General features: G+C 44.7%; 1 protein-coding gene across 3 annotated transcripts in view; it reads left to right on the top strand.

The window, feature by feature from the left end:
- Positions 1-431: 431 nt before the first annotated feature.
- VWC2 (von Willebrand factor C domain containing 2) overlaps positions 432-23,547 on the top strand; it is a 147,084-nt gene continuing 123,968 nt past the window's right edge. For 2 of the 3 annotated variants that reach the window (XR_012512209.1, XM_003930802.3), the window contains exon 1: positions 490-1,230. Coding sequence is in view for 1 of the 3 variants with exons in the window: in XM_003930802.3 (XP_003930851.1) it covers positions 535-1,230 (696 nt within the window). In the remaining 2 variants the exon portion in view is untranslated. Of the gene's footprint in view, positions 1,231-23,547 lie in introns of all 3 variants that reach the window. The other variant, XR_005577294.2, reaches the window with a different exon arrangement.

Raw genomic sequence — 23,547 nt, 5'->3', positions numbered from 1 at the left:
ACATTCGTCCGTCTCTAACTCCACTGCGGAATTCTCCATTTAATAACCTTCGGGAAATGTGGCCAGGACCTAGGGAGGGACACCCTGGGTGCCTGAATTACGTGGTTCCCAGCAGGGCTTTGCAGGGGGCGCGGGCGCGGCTAGCTGCGTTCCCTGAGCCCCGCAAGCCGCCCTTGGCCATCTCCAACACTAATCACGGCTACATCAGAAACACGCCGGCCGGGGTCGTTCTTGGATTTCGCTTGCAATGTATCGTTCTACAATTTGTGATGTCTAAGAACCCCGGCCGTGCAACGACGCTGGGCATGCTGCCCCCGCCCCCGTCGCCCAGCTCGTTAATCTAGAGCGATGCCCGAGCCCGGGTGGGGGCCGCTGCGGGCCGGGGCGCGCGCGGGCCGCGGGGCTCAGTTGTGCTGCTGTTCTCTCCGCAGGGACGGCGGCTCCCGGCTGGCGGCGGCGCGCCCCCGGGCTGTGAATGCGACTCGCCCCTCGGCCGCGCTCCCCGCCCGCCCGCCCGCCGGGACGTGGTAGGGGATGCCCAGCTCCACTGCGATGGCAGTTGGCGCGCTCTCCAGTTCCCTCCTGGTCACCTGCTGCCTGATGGTGGCTCTGTGCAGTCCGAGCATCCCGCTGGAGAAGCTGGCTCAGGCACCAGAGCAGCCGGGCCAGGAGAAGCGCGAGCACGCCTCTCGGGACGGCCCGGGGAGGGTGAACGAGCTCGGGCGCCCGGCGAGGGACGAGGGCGGCAGCGGCCGGGACTGGAAGAGCAAGAGCGGCCGCGGGCTCGCGGGCCGGGAGCCGTGGAGCAAGCTGAAGCAGGCCTGGGTCTCCCAGGGCGGGGGCGCCAAGGCCGGGGACCTGCAGGCTCGGCCCCGTGGGGACACCCCGCAGGGGGAAGCCCTGGCCGCAGCCGCCCAGGACGCGATCGGCCCGGAACTCGCGCCCACGCCCGAGCCACCCGAGGAGTACGTGTACCCGGACTACCGCGGCAAGGGCTGCGTGGACGAGAGCGGCTTCGTGTACGCGATCGGGGAGAAGTTCGCGCCGGGCCCCTCGGCCTGCCCGTGCCTGTGCACCGAGGAGGGGCCGCTGTGCGCTCAGCCCGAGTGCCCGAGGCTACACCCGCGCTGCATCCACGTCGACACGAGCCAGTGCTGCCCGCAGTGCAAGGAGAGGAAGAACTACTGCGAGTTCCGGGGCAAGACTTATCAGACTTTGGAGGAGTTCGTGGTAAGAGGCGAACGCCCGCTGGGCTACTTTGCACATTCCAGGAAGGGGTGTAACAGCTTTGGTTCTGTGGTCCCCCACTTGGAAGAAGAGGTGCTCTCTGGTCCTCAGAGGTGGAGAGCGCTGTGTTCATGCCCCTTTGACATGACCTCTCTTTTTCAGGACAGAGGGAATCCTTCCACGAGCATTGTGGTCAATCCTTAGGGATTCCTTCGGTGTTCACTTTAAAAGGGCTTCATGAGGTTGAAACCCATGGCACTGAAGGGAAGGGTCCCAGCAGGTATGGGAGGGCCTTTCAACTTTAATGTACTGCTCCTAATTTGGGAATGTTGTCGGTGAAACGCTCAACCTGTTTTCAAACACAGGGTAATTTACGATGCCATTTGGGATATATTCTTCAGCTGATAGCTAATTAAGGGAGACTTCATATAAGTAAGCCATTTGCCTAGATTATGTGTTTAGGGTATCATGCAAATGTTCTAAAAAGTAAAAGAAAAAGAAAATATTTGTTTATTGGGTGTCAAATCATAGTGGATGGCCAAACCAACAAGTACAGTTAATGGTTAAAAATTGTTTTGCTTTAGATGAGTTAATAGTGTTAATAGCACTAGCCATCTCTCCAATGTCTACTGTGCGTCAGGATCCTGCTGTTTTTCATGTACATCAGTTAAATCTTATACAGTGCTAGGGGGTGGATTATTATCCTTTGTCTCCATTTTATGGAGACGAGGAAACAGATATAGAATATTTAAATAACGTGTTGAAGGCAGAGCAGCTATTAAGAAGCAGATTCATATGTCAAACTAAGAAGTTCTACTCCATAGCTCAGGTTTTTAACCCTTATACTCCACTAAAACTTTGGTCTGGGTGGAGGTGTTGCCCAGCATGCATGCACAGGCTCTAGGTATGCCCATGGGCTAGGGCCCTGAGAGAGACCTGCACAGATATTCAGGTATTCCAAACACCTGAAGGTATGGCCTGCCTGGACTTGGCCCATTGACTTGCCAGGCCACAGCTGTCCTTTTCCCGCCTGCAGAGGGCGCCGTGGAACGCGTAGACCCTAAAGCAAAGCTTGGGAAACAGGTGGGGAGCAACTCTGCTGGATTACCCCTCCTGGAATTAGCCTGGGAGATCTGCTAATTCCCCGGATGTGAAGACCATGTAGTTAATGACTTGTGGCAATGAATTATCAAGTGTTACAGAAATACAAAGCCAGGAAGAACAGATCTATATATAGTGTACAAAGTATGGAAAGGGCACTGGAATTTAGAGTCAGGACACAGGGTTTTCTAGTCTGCCTTTGCCACTAACCAGCTGCAGGACTGTAACAAAAAGCATGTCACCTCTGGGTTTCTTTTCTCTTATCTGTAAGATAAGGGGCCAGCTTTCTCTAGGCTTCCCTAGCAGAATATAGCTCCAGGCATACATTGCCTAAGTACTCACATATGACTTCTGGCCGTTGGGAGAGAGACAATTGAGAACTTCAAAATTTGAATTGTAGAAACTCATTTGAACCAGGCCCAGGCCATACACAATTAACTAAATCAGAAACACCGCCCTCAGAATGCTTCCCGCCTACGGTGTGAGGGTGGGGGTGGTGGGTATGGCAGGTATCTTGCCAGATGTTTTACGTGCAATATAAAAGTGCACCGGCAGATGTGTCCAGGTAAAGGAACCTGTGGGTGCCAAAAGAGCCCAGAGGACGGACCTTCCATTTTGGCCTGGAGTAGGGACATAGACCCGGGGCCCACTGGAACAATTCGCTTAAGTTTTCAATTGGCAACACCATGGGCTCTTCTAAAGTGGAAGATAAGCAGTTGGTTTTTAATTAATTGCTTTCGTTGTTTGCATTGTTTATAGTTCCATAGTGATTTGTTAGAATTGTCCTAAGAGATAAACTGAGGAATTAGTAGGGCTTTGATCTGGAAAGTCCAAATAGTTTACATTGTCCATTTATCTATGTGAGATCACAGGTAGAGGGAAGAATTCAAACTTCCATCTTAATAACTCAGGCTAAGTGCTAGCAGCCATAAAGCTGCTTTTGTCTATGGAGAAGGATCTCTTATTTAATTCCTTGTGGTTACCTGTTTGGTAGTTGATAGGTCAAATATGTTTTCAAACTCTGTGCATGGGAGATGATACTGACAAAAGGGAAATTGGAAAGATTACAATCTTAGGAAGAATCGAAATACCAGTAAAGCTATTTTTGGAATATTAAGTGCATCCTCCATCTTCAAATGACATTTCATTCTAAACTTTCATCACTAATTACCAGATGCTGGGATGGACACATGCTTGAATGTTGCAAAGTTGTTATACATTTTTAATTAAATGCCTGTTCCTATAGTATGTCAACTACATAAAGATTTTATAGTGTTCTATCATGTTTGCCCATTTCTGTTAGTATCAGGAACATTTCTAGGCATTCCCCTGATCTATTGTGGCCTTGTGCAAGCCATTTATTGTCTCCATTTTTGTTTCCATCAATGTACAAAAAAGAAAGGAATGCTTTTTTGGAGAGTGTTGAAAAGATGAATGTAGAATGGTGTAGGGTTAGTTGTGAGTCCACAGGATTTGTCGGTTGTAGTAATGGAGATTTGTCGTGATGCTGAGTACCAGGGCACAGAAATTGTTAACATGCCTGCTCTGGGTATTCTGGGTTCCACAGAGAGATAAATTGTAGTCTGCGGTTTGCATAGCACAAAGTACATAGCAAATGAAAAAGGAAAGCATTTCTGTCTGAAGTGCTTTGCACTTCTCTGAAGAAAATGTAATTCAAATGGAGATTGTGGTATAGTCGGGTCATGCCTGGAACACTGTTTACTTTAGCAAGGAAGGAAGTGAAAGTGAGATTACTTGGGCCTCAGTCCCTGTAAGATGCATAGGTCCTTTAACAGTCTCTTCTGTGCTTCCAGAGAGAAAGAGAGAGATGGCGGGGGCAGGGGTAAGAGAAAGAGAAAGTTACTAGTCATTGATGGAGGCTGGACACGCTTTGGGCAGGTTAACCCCAGAGCCTGTGCAAGGCATTTGGCTCCATCAGGAGTGCTGTTTCTCCCTGTCTTCATAAGCTTCTCTTCCGTTGGGCATATTTTCTTGCTGCCTTCTCTACTCAGTTTTCCGCATATTCCAAACCTGTTTTTCCCCTTCTCTCTGTACTCTTTTACCTCATTAAAACTTCCGCTCCTTACAGCCTGTTTGATCTCAGCTAGATACTGGTGAAAGATCTCACTGATTCCACAAAATACCATTAAGCTGCTAATAATAATGAGAGTAATGTGTTCATTCCTCCGGGGATGGTTGTAATTTAATTTGTACATCCAAATAAAAACATAGTTAATAGTAGAATTTTCTCCACTGCCTCTCAAATTATACCAACTGTCATTTTTTCTTTAACTTATACCAGCAGGGATCCAACTTTGAATAAAGAAGCTTGTCTATTGGCTTATATGTATATTTATTTATTTATTTTAGTCAGTGAATGATATTTTCAACTGTTTTCTGCTTCCTACGGTATATTAGTCTGTTAGGGCTGCCGTAGCAAAGTACCAGAGACCAGGTAGTTAAACAGTAATTTGTTGTCTTGGAATAAATCTGCAAGTCCAAATTTCCAGACTTCCAGATTTCCAAGTGATCTGAAGTCCAAGATCAAGGTGTCAGCAGGGCTCATTTCATCTGAGGTTTCTCTCCTGGTCTTGCAGATGTCCGTCTTCTCCCGGTTTTCTCACGGCATTCCCTCTGCGTCTGTCTGTGTCCACCTCTCCTCTTCTCATATTGGATTGGGGCCTGCTCTAATGACCTCATTTTAATTTAGTTACCTCTTTAAAGATCCCATCTCCAGTCATATCCTGAGCTACTGTGGTAAGAACTTCAAAATTAGAATTGTAGAAGCACGCAGTTTAGCCCAGAACATAGTGTCCATGACCAGAATTGATTTCATTAAAACAGGCCTAACGAGGTAGTAACAGTGGGGTGTGTGAGGATGCATCAGCACACATCATGGGAAAGTAGTGCTTGTAAAGAAGGCACAGAGGGAGTGGTAATGAAGTGTATGCCAAGGAACATTAACTGAGGGGCTCATATTGACCATTCTGATTCTGTGTCCATTGTATTCTGAGCGTCACTTTAGTTCTTTGACTTACAGGAATGGATCCTTGTATCACAGAAAACTAGAAGGTGACTAAGGGTAGGGATGGGGGCTACACTGAGCAGATGTAAATTTCACCTCAGTGACCATGTGATCAGAAGCAAATCACATTTGAAATGTGTTAATTAAAAAAAAATCATTCTATTTTGATCAGCAAGTTGTTTTCATCGTGGGATTCTTGGTCCCCTGGAGGACAGTGATGGTGGAAAGGGGAGTCTGCAGGCTTATTTCATGTTTTCTAGAACCTAATAGGATTTTTGAGACTCTGAAATAGGGCTCTATAGGATAACTAAAACTTCACATTTCTTTGATTTTGGTAGGATTGATATCAGCCCAATGTGTCAACACTGGTTATCATAGCCAATCAGGAGCTCTGACTGGCGATTGTATAAGTCTTTGAAGAAAAAGGGAAGATGAATTATTAATAAATGAAGCTTACTAGACTATCTTTCAAAGCATGAGAACTGGTGAGAGAGAGAGAACAGGAAAAGGTACTTGTAGGTAAGATGATTTGGGACCACTGAGTTAAACCAAATCCTCTCTGACTGCCTCCATATCTGACTTGCCATTAACTCCACTGCAAAATTGTATTTCTAGGTTGTCATAAATTTAAAAAAATTCTAACATGAAATTTAGAATCAAAACCTCCATCTAAATAGATCTCTATTGCAATTGTGAGAAAGTGCCAGTAAAGAGAAACCCACGATTATTCGTACTTTTCAGTCTAATGGTATTTATATTCTTTTGGCTGATGCTACTTAACTGAAAACAATGCTTTTATTATCTACCTTCACTAAGTAAAATGAGTCAATCTGCGTTCTTTTGTGCAAGTCAGGCTAATGCATGTACTGTTGCTGTCCCTGAGTTTGTTTCTGAGTGAGATTTTGTAAATTCTAGACTTCTCAGTTTTGTTTTGTTTTTAAAGAGGGAGTCCATATGCCATATCTGGACTCTTCAGATGTGTTCCTAACTCAGGTGGGGGAAACACAGCTTTAAAAACTGCTCATTTGCATGCTCCACACAATATCTGATGTGTGCGTATGATGGAATTAGTACCATAACATTTGACCTTTTACAATGGGCAGAAGGGAATCAATATTTATCTAGTACCAATATTTTTTATACATTGGCTTTTCTGGAGTTACTTACACAACAGACTAATGAGTTGGTGGCATTTTCTTTATTTTAAAGGGGAGAAAACTAAGGTCCAAAAAAATTAAGTTACTTGTTCAAGGTCACAGAGTTACTAAATGGTAAAGACAGGATTTGAATCCCACTGTGTTGGACTCTGAAAATCGTGCATAGTGTCTTCATGACCATAGGGTGGTGAAGTGGCATTTTGTGTGTGGTGAACATTTCGGGTACTTGGAAAAAGGAAAAGTTACATAGGCCCAGAGTACCTTGTCCACGTGTATGTCCAATACACACTTGATCCACTTGGCTAAGCATCTATTTACATGGATTTATGTCATATTTGGCTCAGCCATCTGATGGACAAAATAATGTCTTGTCCTTCAAAGTATGAAGTCTTGAGTCATAATGAGAATAAAAGCACTAGTCCCAGGATTTCCCTGAAGGCAAAGGAGAATGAGTACAGCGGGCAATGAAAAGAAGATGAGATCCCAAGAGGCAGGTGGGACTCCAGGGATTACCAGATCCATGTGGGGCAACAGGTGTCCCGAGAGCAAGATCTCGTTCTAGGTGGTATTCTATTTGGCTCACAGCATATAAAACATTTGTTTACTAATGCCAATATTTGACAAGTGAGAGGCAAATTCACAGATTGCATAATTCTTACAAAAATGAAATGATTCCCAGATGGCAGCCATCTGCCAGAGCTGGACAGGGCTGTTCCTTTGGGAGGGCATTTGCTTTCCAGCTGACCACATCCCCACTTGGCAGATGTGCGACTCACCCATGCTCCTGTAAATACAGGACTTTCAAAAGCCTCTTGTTCACAGGCAGTGAAAAATCAGTGCCCCCTTCAAAATCATACAGCCAGTTGATATTGGAAGGAGGTTTAGGAAAGTAGGTCCCATGCTCTCCAGTCCTTCTCTCTTCAGTTTTGGTGGAGAATCAGCTTTTGGGAACTTATCATCTGAACACGGCAATGTGAACCGGGTTCTGTTTTATCCAGTGCTTCCCTGGACAACATTCAGAGCTTTCTTTTCTAGTGGTTAAAAAACAAAACAAAACAACAACAAAAAAAAAACCAGGATAATAAAGCCTGGTGTGGTGACTCATGCCTGTAATCCCAACACTTTGGGAGACTGAGGTGGGAAGATCACTTAAGTCCAGGAGTTCAAGACCAGCCTAGACAACATAGCAAGGTCCCATCTCTACAACAAAACAAATTAAAAAAAAAAAAAAAAAAAAAAAAGGACAGACATGTTGGTGCTCACCTTACTTGAGAGGCTGAGGCAGGAGGATGGCTTGAGCCCAAGAATTTGAGGCTGCAGTGAGTCATGACTGGGCCCCTGCATTCCAGCCTAGACAACGGTGTGGGACCCCATCTTAAAAAGTAAAAAAGGAAAAAAAAAGTGGATAGTAGTTTGCATTTCTTTCCCGTTATAAGAAGTAAATAAGATGTGTGTGAAAGCAATTTGAATCTGTAAAGCTCTGAGTAAAGTTGATGTGGTTGTTTAGGCAAGTCCTGTGGAGCGTACAGCTCAGGGGGAGGTGGCCACGCCCTGGTCCAGATTCTTTGTCTGTAGGAGGACTCTTGTAGACCCTCCAGTCATTAGGGACTGACTCTGTGGAGGACTCTTGTAGACCCTCCAGTCATTAGGGACTGACTCTGTGGAGCTGTTTTTCCATAAAGCATTACCTTCTCAGATGGTATCTCTGAATCTGATAAGTTCTAACAGAAAAATTATTCTTATATTTATTTTAAAATATTTCTGACAACATGTATGCCAGCTCCCGGGCTGGATCCTGGAGATATGATGGAAGCAAATGGCCCCCTCCAAGAGATAGGGAGCAGTACTGTGGTGTGTGAGGCACTGTGAGAGCTTGGATCGGGGGTCAAGGGGGCACACAGTGAGAAGCTACTCTATTATTAATACTCGACTCCATTGTTGTTGATGGCTTGTTTTTAAACGACAGGGGAATCCTGGGTCAGATATTCTAGGGAAAAGAAAAGAGTTTGTATTAAATGTAACAACTGTGAGTTTGTGTGAAAGATGTGGTTTCCCATCCAGGCCTACCTACCCTGTAACCATCCTTCATGGTACTTTTCTGACCACGTAGCTGGAAATCCTTCTTGCTGCCTGTCTGTTCCAAGGCTGAAATCCTGCCAGCTGGAGCATACTTCGCATTCTATTTCTGTCGGGCACTGGGGTGCGGCCAGGACATAGACTGCCTTTCAAAGCTGTGGAAAAAGATGATGTCAGGCCTCTGCCGAGGGCTCTGTGAGTTCTCTCAGAGGCTTAGGCCTGTGAAAACGCATAGAGATGGAAAATGAAACTCCATGGCCGGGCACAGTGGCTCATGCCTGTAATCCCAGCAGTTTGGGAGGCCAAGGTGGGAGGATCACTTAAGCCCTTGAGCTCAGGAGTTTAAGACCAGCCTGTGCAACACAGTGAGACCCTGTCTCAAAAGGAAGGAAAGAAGGAGGGACGGACAGACGGACGGAAGGAAGGGAGGGAGGGAGGGAGGGAGGGAGGAAGGGAGGAAAAAAGGAAGGAAGGGAAAATTAAAATGCCAGGTGGCTCTGTACACACGTATGCAAGTATAGTAGAAGTGATGGTGCTTTAAACATGAGAATACTTCCTTTTCCTTTCCTGGGAATATGGAGAACAGCCTAACAACTCACCCTCTATAAAACCCCTGAAATCCTGGGTCTCATATAAAATATGCACTTTTAAAAGAAAAATCTTATTTGTATAAATTGATGGGGCACAAGTGTAATGTTGTTACAGGGATACACTGTGTAGTGGTGACGGAAGAGTTCCTCAGTTCCTCGTGTAGTTATCACTGGAATAATGGACACTGTATCCGTTAAGTAATCTCTCATTATCCACTCCCTCCCCATCCCTGACATCCTTCTGAGTCTCCATGGTCTGTCATTCAGCATTCTACATCTATTTTTAAAAGGACAGCTGATGTGGCAAGAAAGCAAGATAAATTAATTTCTAAAGTTGGAGTTGGAATCGCTAGAGCAAAGTCCACCTTGAAGTGGTGGCTGTCTGGGAGCATCTCTTGATCTTGGGGCCTGGGCCCTCGGCACTCATGACCAATTATTGTCAGATTGGGGCATGTGATGAGTTCAGGTCGGCAAGTAGAGAGAATCAGATCAGGATCTATCTTCTCAAGCTGGGGGACCCAAGAACCTGTATTGAAATCGAACAGTATAGGCAAACATCTCTCAATGGGCCTTGGCTCTGTCCAGAGGAGAAAGAAATGTTTAAGTTTTCCCCGAATCACTGCTATTTATAGCAGGCTAGCCCTCTTATGGATGTGGAGCCTAATTCATGTTTCCCTGTGTGGTCTGAAAAATCCAAATGGAATATATTCTTTTAAAGGGATTGATGGGTATCTGACCTAAACAAACACACGCAGAGGGGGTGCACCCTTTACCCAGGCTGCAAAAAATTTCCACAAATAATGTTCCAAGGAAAGTGACCTCAAAATAAAAATTACTCACAAGAAGAAAGGGCATTGTAAGTCAGAAATGATATATCCTCATTTGCATATATGTAAATAAAATGCTGGAATAAAGTGCATGGGTAAAGAACAGAAATATATCCCCAATACTAATCAGCATTGAATATGAATCAGATAAAACTTGCATAAGTGAATGATACTTTAATGAATGATATCAATCCCATGGAATTCATATTCAATGGGAGGGATTAACAGTTGTAGACTAGCTGGAGATTGAGATATAATTAGCAAGCCAGCACACAGATCTGAAGAAGTTAACTAGTATGAAACATAGACATATAGATGGAACACAGGAAAGAGGTGTTTCAATACACAGAGGATGGAGCGAAAACATCTACCACACAGCTGCTTAGAATTCTGATAAAAGAGATTGCAGGGAATGGGAGAAATTAAAGACATCTATTTTCTGATTCAGAAAACCCAGGGAATCTAAAGAAAGATAAATAAAAATATATTCACACCCAGCCATATTATAGAGACTGCAGAACGCCAAAGGCAAAATAAAGATGTTCAGATAAACCAGACAGAGAAGATATTACCCTCAGAATAACAGTGAGTAGGCTGACAGCAGACATCTGCTCAACAGAAAACACAGCACAGGAGGAGAATATTTTTAAATAAGAGAGAAACAGGTGTTGATCTGATTTATATATCTAACAAAATTGTCCTTCAGGAATGAGCCTAAAGAAGGATACTTTATACAATAGAGAGCTGACCACCAAAAAATATTTACTAGAAGAACTTTAAAATGGAGTCTAAAGGGTGAAATTTAGGAAGAAGGAAAGTGATCCCAGAAGCATAGTCAAAGAATCAAGAAGGAGTGGATAAAACTTACTGTTGACTAAGCTGTAGACCAGTGGTGCTCTGTTGGGGGCAACACTGCCTGCCTTCCCCTAAGAAAGCTTTGCAAGGGTTTAATTACCTGGGTATATTGTGTGATGCTAAGGTTTGGGGTAAGAATGATCACATCACTCAGGTACAGAACATAGTACACAGGAACATAGTTTGTTAACCCTTGCCCACCTCCCTCACCCCTCTCATAGTCGCATGTCTATCGTTCCCATCTTTGTGTACATGAGTGTTAAATGTTTAGCTTCTACTTATGAATGAAAACATGCGGTATTTGATTTTCTGTTTCTGCATTAATTCACCTAAGGTAATGGCACCCAACTGCATCCATGTTGCTTCAAAGGACATGATTTCATTTTATTTTTATGGCTGTGTAGTATTCCATGGTGTATATGTACCACATTTTCTTTATCTAATCCACCATTGATGGGCACCTAAGTTGATTCCATGGCTTTGCTGTTGTGAATAGTGCTGCAATGAGCATAGGACTGCATGTGTCATCTTGGTAGAATGATTTATTTTCCTTTGGGTACATATCCAGGAATGGGATTGCTGGGTAAAATTGTAGTTCTGATTTAAGTTCTTTGAGGAATCTCCAACTACTTTCTGCAGGGGCTGAACTAATTTACATTCCTCCAACAGTGTGTTAGTGCTCCCTTTTCTCTGCAGCCTCACCAGCATCTTTTATTTTGTGACTTTTTCATGATAGCCATTCTGACTGGTGTGAGATGATATCCGTTGTGATTATGATTTGCGTTTCTCTGATGATCAGTGGTGTTGAGCATGTTATCATATGCTTGTTGGTCGCTTGTATGTCTAATTTTGAGAAGTGTCTGTTCATGTCTCTTGCCCACTTTTTAATAGAGTTATTTGGTTTTTGCTTGTTGATTTGTTTAAATTCCATATAGATGGTGGACCTTTGTTGGATGCATAATTTGCAAATATTTTCTTTCATTCTGTAGATTGTCTGTTTACTCTGTTGATAGATACTTTTACTGTGCAGAAGCTCTTGTTTAAACATTTTTAGAAAACAGGTACTGGGAACCAGCTCACCTTTAGGCCAAATCATCAAGTTGGTGAACACTTCAAAGGTACCCCAGTTGGCCAGAACTGCCCACTACCAAGCTCTACTCAGCCATGGGCAATTTTTCCTGCCTTTCTTGTAATGAAGGTCAGAATGCTTGGAAGTGATATTCCCTCCTTACTGCCCTCTGTGCCCTTAGGGCAATAGGACTATCAGAAATAGATAGTACTTTCAACTATACAAACAGATTGGCCCTTCTGTATGTATCTTTGCTTTCCTTGTGTCTAGCTTTAAAAACAATTCTTATTTATGTTACTTTCAAATTCTATGTGCTTTCAAAAAAGATAGCTCAATATTTTTGTTTTAGGCAGCTTGAAACAAATGAAATATAATACAATTAATTTCAAGTAAGTCACTATTCTTATTAATTCTTCTTGATGTGCCAGGAGCTAACCCTCCACATCTGGTAACACTGTGGCACTGTTGACAACTATGCTCTAGGGACCTGGAGGGACACAAGCCCCACCCCCGTGGAGAGGCTGGGATGTGCAGGGAGCCAGCAGGTGGCCGGATGCTCACCTTCCTTTCTCATGTTGGGTAGAACTGCCCTGAGCACCTTTCCCTCCACTCACTGTGGTTTTGCTGCCTCACACACACAAATGTCAGGAGTGGGTAAGTTGAAAAAGAAAATGGCTTTTGATAAGGCTGCTGCTGCGGCCTGGACAAGAGAAGCAGGAGAGACAGGCAGCTGAGGGCTACACCGTGCTGGAAGGTCAGCTTCCCAGCTTGGGGTAACCCCCCACCGGTAGCAGAGTTCACATCTGGGTTCCCAGTGCCCTCCAGGAAGCCAAGAAAATCAGCACATCTTGCTTCTGGGTAACATCAAGGGATAACAGATATAATTTAATGGTCAGGTCTCAGGGACCGCTGCGCCATATGTCTGAGTGCAGAGCCCCTTTCTGTGTGAGTAAGAACTGCTGTGTCTTCTCCACCAGCACTGAAAACGCCATGGAAAGGGATTTCATTAACCGGAGAAACCGCAGTGGGTGTCCTGTTCTAATTTCAGCCTACTTTTGAGGAGGCTTAGCTTCAAGAAGAGGTTCAGGGCCAGCGATAGGAGACCACAGTGCCCGTCCACTCCTGGCTCAGGCTGTGGCCCAGCACTTTCTGGGTAATTGGCAGCTGATGTGCCAAAGGAGCTTTAACGAGACAGGCAGGCCCTGACTTCAGACACTGTCCAGACGGGCATCCATGTGGGTCACTTTACAGTTGGGGGCGTGAGTGCTGCTGCTGGAGCCGAGCCAGCATCAGGCAAAGGCAGACTGACGGGCACCTGGGTCATCTCCACTTGCTGCTCAGAGTGCGCATGGTCACTGCCATCTCACATAAAGAATGCCAAATGGGAGCAGTTTAGTTCTGTTTTCTCCTGCTGTGTGTGTGTGTGTGTGTGTGTGTGTGAGAGAGAGAGAGAGAGAGAGAGAGAATGTGTGTGTGTCTGTGTGAGACAGTGTGTGCAAGTGTGGGTATGTGTGTGTGAGAGTGTAGGTGCATCTGAGAGTGTGGATGTGTGCGTGTGGATGAAAGTCTGTATGTGAGAAGGTGTGTGTGTGTTGTGTGTGGATGTGTGGGTGGAGTGTGTTTGTGGGTAGGTGTGAGAGAAAGCATGTGAGTATGCGTAGGTGTGGGGTGTGAGGGTGTGTGGGTGTGCGATGTGTGTGTGTGAGTATGGATGTGTGGATGTGAGTCTGTGTGTGTGGGAGGTGCATGTGTGCATGTGTATGGGTGAGCGTGAGTGTATGCATGTGAGAATGTGAGTGTAGGTGCATATGTATGTGTATGGGTTTATATGAGTGTGTGAGAGACGTGTGGGTGCATTTATGAGAGTGTGTGTCAGTGTGGGTATATGTGTGTGGGTGCATGTGTAAGTGTGTGTGAGAGAGTAGGTGTGGATGTGAGTGGGTGTGTGTGTATGTGTGAGTGTGTGTGAGTGTAGGTGTGTGAGAGTATGTGGGTGCGTGTGTGTGTGTGAGTGTGGGTGGGTGTGAGCATGAAGTAGGCATAGTGATTTCATTGCATTAAAATTTCCCTCCATTTGCCACAGACCCCACCATTCCCTATTACACACCTAGTCCACAGCTTCGTTTTCTTACTTGACTGGCCCCTGAAGTAATTTAAATTTGTCATCCTTGAGAGAACTAATCCCCATGTCACACCTGTCTTTTAAAAGTCTATTCTTAGGAAGACATAATTATAGTCATTTATATATTAAGTGAAAATTAAACTCTCTGTTTTTTCTCCCAAGGATTACTTAGCTTTAATCCTTTAATTCTAAAACAAAAGGGTTTTGATCTTCCAATGTTTTTAAAGAAGAGAATTTCTTTCAAAATTTGTCAGAGAACCTTCTTCTCTCCTCAAATAGGTGGTCAGATGCATTGACATTACTTTCCTTCTCTTACGGGCTTGATTTAGGAAGCTATAAATGAGCCAATTATTTACTAAATAATTCTACAAGCATTTCAGCATCGCCCATGCTCCCCAGGTGGGAAGTGAGAGGCTGCTCCCTGCACTGGACCTGGTGGTCCGGATGCCCCTAAGGCCCCTTGGCTCCCTGCAGAGGCAGGGGTGCAGGCAATAGCACATTTGGCTACATCGTTTCTGAGTGTGTATCAGTCAGGCAGGCTGGCAGATTCCAGACTGCCCATGCGGTCTGGACCATCAGCGAAGAAGGTGGTGTTCCTCATTCTCCTCCTAGCTGTTCTGCTGCTTACAACCAAATAAAGACGTGATGTAAACACTGCCACTAGTTTTTCCCCACGTAATTGACCTACCAAGTTCCTGTTGATCTGTATTAATCTGAGGGAATTATTCAGGAGAGAATTTAAAAGACGTTAGTAGACAAGGGTCTTGCCTGAAGCTAAAACCATAAAGAAGGAAAAACTGTCTGTGGGGTCTGAGAAGAAAGCTGTCTGGCCTCCGATTGTCAGGCTGCTGTATTCTTAATGTGACGTGTGGTACGGGGAGTTGTCCTCTTCCTAAGACTCAGAAACTGACAGCCTGAGGACAGTTCTTAATTAAATCCCTTTGTGTGCAAATCTGTTCTCTGGCAGAGAGTGGAAAGACAAAGAGAAGAGAAAAAAATTCTTTTCTGAATGGCACAGGCGGCAGCATCTCTGCCCTTCGTTTCTGTCGCTATAATACTTGCGTTGGAGGCTGGCAAGTAGCTTGTGGATCAACTTCACCTGACGTTAGCATTAGCTGTCTTTCTGAGGGAGAAAGTATAGAGGGGTAGGGAGCTGAGTGAGGAGCCTTTCTGTGCCTGCCTGGATTGATGAAGGGATATCACGAGGCAGGGCACCTGCCAGCCTCCAGGGGGTCAGGGACTCAGACTGCTGGGCCAGTGCCTCTAGCAGGCAAGGGCCCTTCTGCTTGTCAAGTTTGAAGGGAGAACTTGGCCATGCCCCATGCTAGTTTGATAAGACAGTTACAGGGAAGACACTTGAAGAAGGATGAGGGAGAGGTTTAGCTGCAGGTGACTGCTGAAAGGCAGACATCATGGTCCAGGTTTCTTACAGGTCGTGAGGGTGGCTGACAGGTGTGGGCAGGAAGCCACCTGCACTCCAGGATGCCTGTGGATTCTGAGTACTTACTGATGAAGATTTTCTATCAGTGGCCCTGTAGTATGACCAGACTTGAGTTCAGGCAGCGATCTGACTGGACAAGCCACCAGACCTGTGGGTGTGTTTTCACTCCATCAAAAGCAGAGTTGAAAGGAGTCACTTCAGCATTTTCCTCCAGCTCTGAAATCACACAGTTCCAGGTTATCAGAAGCTAGGAAGACTTCATCGTTTAAATGGAAGGGACTTCGTGACTTGCCTGTGTGTGCACCCAAAGGGTGTGAGCTGGAAACAGGTTTTTATAAATTGGGCAGCTAGACAAGGCACTTTCGCCATCTGGTGACAGAACTGTGACAATGATTTTGGGAGGCTGCTTGTCATAGGCTACACACAGAGACTGCTTTTTCGTTCATGCCTCTGGCCACTGACTTCTTAATCTGAGGTCGTCCAAATAATCATGTAACAAGGTCAAAATGAATACAGCAAAAGTCGGATGAGACAGGGAGGTCCTCTTAGTTTAGAACATCGCTTTTCCTTCCAGGGCTCCCAACATTTGCTGATGGCTGAAAACAGCTGTTCTTATCAACCTGAGTTTCTAAGTCTCTTTTGGGATATCCCAGCCTTTTGGACAATTAGGAATCTGATTACTTCTGGGTGGTTACTCAGAAGTGATCATATTCCTAATTGTCCAAAAGGCTGGGATATCCCAAAAGATTTTCAGGAGTTATCTCCCAAACCTAGGACAATGTTTCTGAGTGCCCCCTCCGCCAGCTGCAGACTGACTCAAGCAGGGTGGTGACATCTGACCTCGGCTTCACCCTCGTTCCATCCTCCTGCCTGGGGTCCTTCTTTCCAGACCAGAAGATGCTTCTCCTTCCTTTGTTATGCATTCTTTCCTTCTTCCCATTCTGTGATTGAACCTCCAGGCTTTGGCTCTCAGTCTGTAAAAATCCAGCTCAAGAAGTACTGATAACAGCCACTTTCTTCCTGAAAAGCCTGGCCCTCATGATTTTTTAAAAGCCCAGTAATTATGTAGTTACTTGTTCTAGTTACTTGTGTCTGCTCTCTAGAAAACCAAGACTTAGCCTCTTTGTGTAGATGCAATGGTGGAAGGATCAAAGGGGAACAGTGGTGAGAAAGAAATATACACACATCACTTCAAAATACTGTCCTTCTCTCTTTGCCATGGCTGCTAGCACATTTGACCCTCCACATTCACAGATACCACATGTGCAGGGTCACCTGGAAGGGACCTGAATATCCTTGAATTTTAGTATCCGAGGATTTTCCCAGAATCAGTCCCCCATGGATACCAGTGAATGACTGTAATTCGCCCTTGTGGAGTGTCCATCATGAGCCTCTCACCACTCTAAGGACTTTGCCAACAGTAATATAACCATCCTTATTTTGCAGATAAAAACACTGAGTGAGGCGCAGTTGCAGATAACTTGCTCAAGGTCCCACGGTGAATCAGGGGCAGCAGTGAGCTTGACCCAGAGAGTTTGATTGTCCTCTCCTGTCATGCACATTTACACTGCACTAGACACCTTTGATTTTGCGCTCCCGTGACCAGGCAGTGACTGTGAGGATTGGTGCCCTACTGGGTTCCACAGGTACCTTCCTCCTTCCCCTTTTTAGCATGAGAACGCAGAGCTCAGGAAGGTAAAGAGAATGACAGGAGATAGCGCAGTCCAGCTCTAGAGCTGCGTTTCCTCCTGAGAATCACTGTACTCTCCCACATATGGCTGTCATTCCTCCTGTTTCCTTGGCTACCCTTCCTACCCTTGCTCTGGAAACCTCCTGTCCTGGGGACCAAGAGGCCTCCCTATCTGCGCCGTGTCCAGCTTTGTGTTTTCCCTGGGGCTTGGCTCGAAGAGAGTGAAGCCGGAGCCACTGCATGGCCTCTTCGCTGGGGAAGCCTCATGCCGTTTCAGTGGGAGAAGGGAACATGGGATTCCTCCTGTGTGTCTCCTCCTGGAACTGTGATGTCAGGTGGTCAGGGCTCGCTTGTGGCTACAGGACCGGCTCAGGAGTGAGGTCCGGGACAGAACTTCCCACCTGTCGTGGCCTACCTGGGTCTCTGGGAGAACCGTCATGCTTATTCCTTTACGGTTAAGGGGCCTGGCAGCCACTCCCAGAGGCCTTGACAGAACTTTAAATTGTGTTAGCGGTCCCACTTCCTGTCTGCTTTCTTGTGGGCGAGCTGCAGCCCAGTAAAGCATCACTGACATCCTCCATCAGATGGCTACTGGTTGGGAGTGATCAGTGAGATCTGGACAATTTCTTGGCATTTTTCAGGTACTTCACAAATGTCCTTTGGTGTGAAACGAATTGATATCTCAGAATTTTTTTTTTAAATTTATGTTTAAAACGTATCAAATATGCCTAATTAATATGCAGATTCTGTCCAGGCACCACAGATGCCACTTTTTTGTTGCATTCGTTTCTAACCTTTTTATTTTTTGAGATGAAGTCTTGCTCTGTCACCCAGGCTGGAGTGCAGCGGCAGGATCTCGGCTCACCGCATCTTCCACCTCTTGGTTTCAAGGGATTCTTCTGCCTCAGCCTCCCAAGTAGCTGGGAATACAAATGCACCACCATGCCTGTCTAATTTTTGTGTTTTTAGTAGAGACAGGGTCTAACCCTCTTTTTTAATGAAATGAAAGTGTACAGATGGAAACAAACCTGCCCTCCCATTCATCACATCCTCTCCCCTTTCCTTACTCTTCCAGAAGGAGCATTGCAGAGAAGTTGCCACATATACTCTGGCACTGATTTTCTTATTTTATTCATGAGCCTGTATCTGTAAGCAACACCTATTTTTTTTTTTTTTTTTGAGACAGAGTTTCGCTCCTGTTACCCAGGCTGGAGTGCTGGGTAATCCCAAAGTGCTGGGATTACAGGCTTGAGCCACCGCGCCCGGCCGCAACACCTATTTTGACATGTGTTTTCAAAGATAGGAGTGACATTGATAGGAGTGATATAATACCAGATATATTCTTTTGCAACTTTTTTTTTCCTGTTTATGTTTTTGAGATTTCTCTGTGTTGTCACAGGCATATTTGTTCATTAATCTAGTATTGCTGTCCATTATTCCATCTGATTAACACCACAATGTGTTTATCCACTCTCTTCATGGTCAATTGTTTTTAACTTTTTTCTATTGCAGACTGTTAGGGCTTTAGGTCTTTGATAGACAGCACATAAATAGCATGCATTATTTCACTTTGAAGTCAGTCACCAACTGAGAAGTGACACAGAGACCAAGATCAGCATCCTGGGCTGGGAAGTACAGCCAGATGGGCCACACGTTGCTGGTAGACCAGGGGCATTTCTGCACCTCAGCAGTCTGAGCAACTCAGAGCCCACCAGTGGGGGACCTGCAAGGTTTCTGAAAGGAGGGCACAAATGCCCTCATCCTGCAGACCAAATGACACCACGGAGCTAATCAGAGGGGCTGAGCGAAGCTGGCTGCAGTGTTTCTTTGTATGCCTCCTCCCAGAGAAACATAACTGAACACTGGAAGAGAAGCAAGAATTTCTCTCACTCCTGATCCTCCATCTTAACCTCCTATATATCCTGAAGCAAGTCCTTTTGCCCATTTGCGTGCCAGCAAATGTAAGAACTCTGATTCCCCTTCTCTTTGCCAAGACCTGATGTTACCAGACATTCTTTCCATGCAACTCAAGTGTGCATGAAATGCTTTCATTTGGTTTGCATTTTTCTGATTTTTAATGAGGTGAAACTTTTTTTTATCCATAAGTTGATCATTCAGATTTTCTTCTTTTGCCACTTAATAGAGCATTCATGGTTGAGGACATTAGCAATATTAAGTGCTTGCCCAAGCCTACACCAATAAATACGTTAGAGTTTGCATCCATGTCTGTTAGCTGCACTGACTTTGGCCCTTGTAATAGACAGGGTATGAGCTCAGCAGGCAGGTATGCATGGGTGCTGGACCCAGAAGCTGGAGAAAGAAATATTGTATGTTGGTTATTGTAGATCCAAGTTGGTCTTGTCTTATGGTGCAAGGACCCTGAGTACAGGATATTCATCACCTCTTTCCACATTCCCTAGGGAATACAGGCTGTAATCCTAATGCCTTCCCTCTCCACCTGCCCAGTATGATCCATGGTTGCACTTCTTCATTGAAGTTCAGTTTGGCCAGTCTAGAATGTGTAGCAACCTTTGGACACATCTCCATCCTCATCCTCTTGTCTACATGCTCTTCTTCTCTCTTCTCCCTGTCCCAATCTTTCCCACTTGACTTATCATATTCCAGATTCTTCACTGCCAAATCATTCCAAACCGAAGTGACAGTATTGCCTTTAAAACTCTCAAATTGCACATAGCTCAGTTAGCACCCAACATTTTCAGCCATTGTGTTAGTTTCTCTTCCATATATTTACATCTCATCTCCATAACCAGACTGAGCATTTGAGGTGAGTGGTTTGTGTATTTCTTTATGTCTCCTTGAGAACACAAAATGTGCTGTAGTAAGCCTATGGCATTGGTTGAGAGTAGGATGGCTGAGTGGTTGATGTGATTTGGGGGGGCTGGTTCTTAAGTATTGTTGCTCCCAGTCCCATGTGTATGTAATTTATAATCAGTAAGATGGATGTGTATCTCTCATATTTGAATTTGAAAAGTTTTGTCAATTGCATATGAATCTTCAATTATTCATTGTACATTTTTAGCTGTTTAAAGAAGACATCGACAGAGGGAGTAGAGCAGAGAGTTAGACATATGGAGTAGGTGGAGTGTGATGTGCAGCTGTATGTGCCCTGGGTTAGGAACTGGAATCAGGACTTTGAAGTTCCACTTTCTGACCTCAGGCTTCGCATTTACTCAGCTTCCTCACGCACTATCGGCCCCTTCTTTAAAGTCACTGCTTTAGCATCTATACCTTCGATTCCCTTTGTATATTACATGTGTAATTCAAAGATCCCTCTCAATAGAAAGGTTTACTTTTATTCCCCCTTCTTAAGGTTTGGGTGTCTTATCCATGAGTAGCTCTTTGTGAAGTGTTGAGCAATTGTCCCTCTAGCAAAGTTGTAGATCCTATCTTTGTTTTCATAAAATGTTGTGTAAGTTCATTTTAGATCTTGCGAATTTCCAACCATTTCTTTCTTGACTCAGTCAGTATTTCTTGAGCTCATTCGGCTCTTTGCACTGGCCCAGCTACTGTAGCCATCGTAGATGTGAGTGAGAGATGGCTCTGGCCTTTGAGTTGCACTGAGTCTAGGTGGCCACACTTTCTGCACACATGGGGGTTAGGGACCTCAGTGATAGAGCATCTGTGTCTGAAAGGCCTGGCAGGCTCCAGGGGGTCCAGAGACTTAAAAAATTTTAAGGAAGGGGAGGATTGGGAAAGGCAGATAGAAAGGAAGGGGCAGACAGTATTTCAGTATTTCTTTGGTTTTTGTGTTAGTCTTATTTAGTGTCATTGCAGAATCCAATAATCTTAGAGTTAGAAAATATCAATGCAATATCTCTACTAATAGAAGAAATAGCAAAATGGGAAGAAGAATTAACTTTGTGCTGAATAGTTGTAGTTGAGAAAGTTCTATGCTGGAGTTTATGAGCTCATACTTCTCTTTCTTCTCTATGTTTAAATTAACTCCATCTGTGAAACCATTACAGTTTCTTGGAAAATTGTTCTGGGATTTTCATGCCTCCCATTTCTCTGTTAGTGAGCAGGCACGCGCAGTCAGCCTGGAATTACTCTCTAGCCACCGAGAGCCAGTGCAGTTTGCAGCAGTAGGATTTCCTGGCATCTAATCCAGCAGCTCACAGCCAGAAGTTCCAGATTAGACATGTCATGGTGGTCCTTATGCAGGTGACAGGATTGTAAACACAGGCATCTCTTACTTCTCACAGAAAGATGTGTTTAAACTGGATTTGAGAAAAATATGTTGGCATTCCCAGGTAGGTAGGCATCCCAATAGATGGTGAGGGTTGCTGCTATTGCAGACAGAATAGAGTAGGAGGAGTGTCTGAACAATACTTCCTGCCCTCCATAGTGGAAAAAGATTTGAAACATTAAAATCAAGCTGCTTTCTGTAATATTTCAGAGCTTGGTCCTTCTCGTGGCATAATGATTATAAAAATGGTTATGAAATCAAACAAGGCAAAGCTTCTTACAGATAGATACCTAATTGGACTTAAGTTTACTAATGTAAAATATATGCAATGCAATATAAAGCTGCTTAAATGCTACCCACACAGGGCCGTTAGTCCCAACTCTCTACCGCCTCCCATCATATAGAGCTTTAGTTTATGTATGTCACTTGATTTAAGCAGTATCCAGTTTTATAGGCCTCATTTTTCATTTAAGAATTGTTTCACGTGTAAACTCTATTATTCACTCCTTCTTATTTAGAAATAGATTCAATATTTATTTTACAGTCCTTGCTGCCTATGTACATATGATATAGATGTGTCTATAATTAGTGAGCATTATAAAGGTCTAACTAATTATGAATAATTTTACTTTGTCATCAAGTTAATATCTTTACAAAGCCTCTGCTATGCATTTAGTTATGACTAGCCTCTGCTAGTCAGAGTTGTTAAATTGAAAAAATATTCCCAAACATATATATTCTTCATTGTTTTGCTTCAGGTTTGAGTATGTATGTCCTAGATCCTGTTTAACTGCTGTCTGTAAGACAGAGGAACTGTGGTAACTGTGAAAGCAATGTGGATGAGTGAGAATGACTAGTGCATCAGCTTAGAGACCCTGTTTATTGGGGTCAGGTCCAATGCGCACACCTTTGCTAATTTTCCTTAACATCCCCTGCTATTATCTGTAGTCTCACCTGCCTGAGAAATGGTTTAAGTGGTATTCATCTCTCTGGCCTCAGGACTGGAATGAATAAATGAATACATAGAGAATGTCTTCATTCTCATGCCCATTCCTAAGAAACCATGTTCTTTGGATCCAACACATTTTTTGACTACTTCTGACACACAGTAGGGGGCTTGAGAATGAATTCTTTTCTCAAATGCCCAACTGTTTCTCCAGTCTATGCATCTAAACTCTATCCATGCAAAACTTGGAATTATAACTGGAAGATTGTGAGAATGGCATTTCTGTCATAAGGTATTCTATATAAAATGTAGGTGGTGATTCGCTAATAAGAAGTACTAGTGCTTTAAACTTAGGTTATCCCTAGTTAAGTTTCTTCTGGGGAAATGATAATTTTGGAAGAGGAGAGAAGTTTGTTTCATCTGATTGGGAAGAAATGTGCATGGAAGTTCCTGCTGCTGGTTGCAGAGTAAGAGATGTGCTGGGAATCTTACCTTTAGTTTCCATGTGAGACAAGGAGCACAGCCTGGAAAAAGGCCCGCAAGGCTTAAGTTGGCAGATGGGGAACCATCAGCTTGGTGGGTGCTCAGATCCGGTGCTTAGAGTCAGAGCAGCAGCTTGGTGTCTGACCAGGACAAGGGACAGGCAAATCTTGAACCTCACTCCCAGACATTTAGGCCAGCTTCCTGGACCTGCTGACCATGCCCATGGGGAACGAGCCATAGGTTAGTGAAATGAGCCTAAAAGAGGGTCACTGTGACCCAGAATGCCAGATTGGCCCTGATGACTGAGGATTCAAGCCTCACGTCAAAGCTGGAGCCCATGGCTGGAGACGTGGCTGCAGCGTCCATCTGCTCCTTGGCAGAGTCTCTGCCTCTCAGGAGGTGGAAGGCATTAGCACATTGTCCCGGAGGACTCTCAGCAGGGAGCTGCTTTTTTGAGTGTACAGTGGCCATCCTGGGGCACTGAGCAAAGCCCTGTGTTGGAATGAGTATGCCTAGGCAGTGTATGGACTGGAGTGGTGGGAAGTGCCGGACAGAGTCCAGCTGGGTCTCTGTCAGATGTCCCTGGAGGACTTGAGGTATGGAGTTCAGTGGTGGCTTTTCTTCCCTGATGTAGTGAGGCTGCATCTTCCTCGGCTGGCTGCTGAGTTTACGTGGGCACTGGGGTTTGTGTTTGTTTTGTTTTGCTATTTTAACAATGTTCCCTACCCTAC

Source organism: Saimiri boliviensis, chromosome 10, assembly GCF_048565385.1.
Source record: "Saimiri boliviensis isolate mSaiBol1 chromosome 10, mSaiBol1.pri, whole genome shotgun sequence".
Classification (NCBI taxonomy): Eukaryota; Metazoa; Chordata; class Mammalia; order Primates; family Cebidae; genus Saimiri; species Saimiri boliviensis.
This window is presented reverse-complemented; position numbering and strand designations above follow the sequence as displayed.